The sequence below is a fragment of the Apteryx rowi genome, unplaced genomic scaffold (assembly GCF_003343035.1).
Source record: "Apteryx rowi isolate R43461 unplaced genomic scaffold, aptRow1 scaffold_790, whole genome shotgun sequence".
Lineage (NCBI taxonomy): Eukaryota > Metazoa > Chordata > Aves > Apterygiformes > Apterygidae > Apteryx > Apteryx rowi.
In genome coordinates this window covers 110804-112978 of record NW_020451083.1, presented here as the reverse complement: position 1 = coordinate 112978, position 2175 = coordinate 110804, and the positions used below count along the sequence as shown (strand labels likewise).

Below are 2175 nucleotides of genomic sequence, written 5' to 3'. Positions count from 1 at the left end.
CCCCCGTAAGCAGCTGGTCCATTACCATCCGTCAGGGCCTGTCGGGAGCCGGGCGCTGATTGGCTGCCGCCCGCTCATTTATAGCCCGTCAATCAAATGCCCCGCGAGAGGTGCGCGCATTGCTCGGCGCTGCCCGCGGGAAGCGCAGCGCAGCGCAGCGCACCGCCGGCGCGGCCGCCGCAGCAGCTCGGGGAGCGCTGCCTCCGCCCGCCGGGCAGGCGGAAAAACTTCCTCCTCCTCTTGCAGCAGCCGCCCAGACCGGTTCTTTCCCCTTCGTTATTATTATTATTTTTTTTTACTYCCTCTCCCCGCCGTGGTGCCCGCCTGCCCGCCACCCTGGCGCACCTCTTGCCGGCTCCGGCCATGTACAGCATGCTGGAGACTGAGATTAAGACGCCGCAGCCCACGCCGGGCAGCGCCGGGGGGAACCCGGCTCCGGGGAGCAACGGCAAAAGCGGCGGCGGCGCCAGCAACGGAGCGGGGGCCGCCTCGGACCAGGACCGGGTGAAGCGCCCCATGAACGCCTTCATGGTGTGGTCGCGGGGCCAGCGGCGGAAGATGGCCCAGGAGAACCCCAAAATGCACAACTCGGAGATCAGCAAGCGCCTCGGGGCGGACTGGAAGCTCCTGAGCGACGCCGAGAAGCGGCCCTTCATCGACGAGGCCAAGCGGCTGCGGGCCGTGCACATGAAGGAGTATCCGGATTACAAATACCGGCCCCGTAGGAAGACCAAGACCTTGCTGAAGAAGGACAAATACTCCCTGCCCGGCAACCTGCTGGCTCCCGGGGGGGCCAACGCGGTGAGCAGCCCCGTCGGGGTGGGGCAGAGGATTGACACTTATGCCCACATGAACGGCTGGACCAACGGGGCTTACTCCCTAATGCAAGACCAGCTGGGCTACAGCCAGCACCCGGGCATGAACAGCCCCCAGCTGCAGCAGATGCACCGCTACGACATGAGCGGCCTGCAGTACAGCCCCATGATGTCCACGGCCCAGACCTACATGAACGCCGCTTCCACCTACAGCATGTCCCCGGCCGCCTACGGCCAGCAGCCCTCCACGGCCATGAGCCTGGGCTCCATGGGCTCCGTGGTGAAATCCGAGCCCAGCTCGCCGCCTCCGGCCATCGCTTCCCACTCGCAGAGGGCCTGCCTGGGAGACCTGCGGGATATGATCAGCATGTATCTCCCCCCGGGGGGCGATGCCACAGACCCTTCCGCCCTGCAGGGCAGCAGGTTACACAGTGTCCACCAGCACTACCAGAGTGCCGGGACTGGCGTCAATGGTACCGTACCATTAACTCACATATAATGCTGGGCTGCTCCGGAGGGCTCCCCACCTTAATCCTTAACCCCACCACCGCTCCTTGACTATATCGGGACGTACGGCAGTGTTGCTCGGCTTAGCAGACTTAATACTGACTCCGAAGAAATTTTAAAAGGAAATCCGTTAGATGTGTCCTTTTTGTACGGAAAGAAAAATATTTGAGCAAGCTGTTATTTTAATAGAGCACAACTCCTGCCTCYTAGAAGCCCCTGTGAAGTTTTTAAACCACGGCAACTTCTTTCCTGGTTTCCGCTAGGTTGGGCACTATGTTTTGTTCGCTTAAAAGTTTTAAAAAGGTCTTGCATCTTCCAGTTTGATTTTTAGCGTTGCAATGAAAAACGGCGGGCTTTTRTTTTTAAACTCAGTTGTTCAGTTGTTTACATTTTCGTTGTGGTTTCTTAAAAATGTTGTGTTCTTCCCACCCTATTGAGTCTCCCTTGGTTTCTGTCCAAAATCTGTAGTTTTCATGACTTTTTAACTTTAGGGGTTTGTTCCTTAAAGGGGAGGGGGGAAGAGAGCTGTGCGGGTCGCAAACGCATTTCTTTTATTTATAGTAAGTTGTGTGTCTGAGTTTTTCTTAAGCTGTAAACTTATGTAAATCGGTTTGTGAATTTTACTGTGAACCATGTTTTGACATATCAGATGAAGAAACGTTTTAGTTTGTTTACCGGATTTCTTCCAAAAAAAAAAAAGTGAAGTTATCGAAACACTCCTCTTCCTCCCCCTCCCTCTTCCCAGTCCTCGTTTTCTTCCTTCTTCTAAACGAAGAGAGATCAATAAATTTTATATGAGGCACTTCGGGCGTCTGCGGGCGGTTTGTGCGGCGCGGGCCGGGGCCGGAGGCGG

The 2175-nt window shown here is 56.5% G+C and overlaps 1 protein-coding gene across 1 annotated transcript; it reads left to right on the top strand.

Moving 5' to 3' along the window:
• The first annotated feature begins 180 nt into the window (after positions 1–180).
• On the top strand, positions 181–1344 carry LOC112977024 (transcription factor SOX-3-like). The gene has a single exon (XM_026088868.1). The coding sequence runs from the start codon at positions 364–366 to the stop codon at positions 1312–1314; it is 951 nt and encodes a 316-aa protein (XP_025944653.1). The 5' UTR covers positions 181–363; the 3' UTR covers positions 1315–1344.
• Positions 1345–2175: the final 831 nt, after the last annotated feature.

Excerpts from the sequence above, each read along its gene's own strand:
- LOC112977024 (XM_026088868.1), top strand. The coding sequence starts at position 364 with ATGTACAGCATGCTGGAGACTGAGATTAAGACGCCGCAGCCCACGCCG.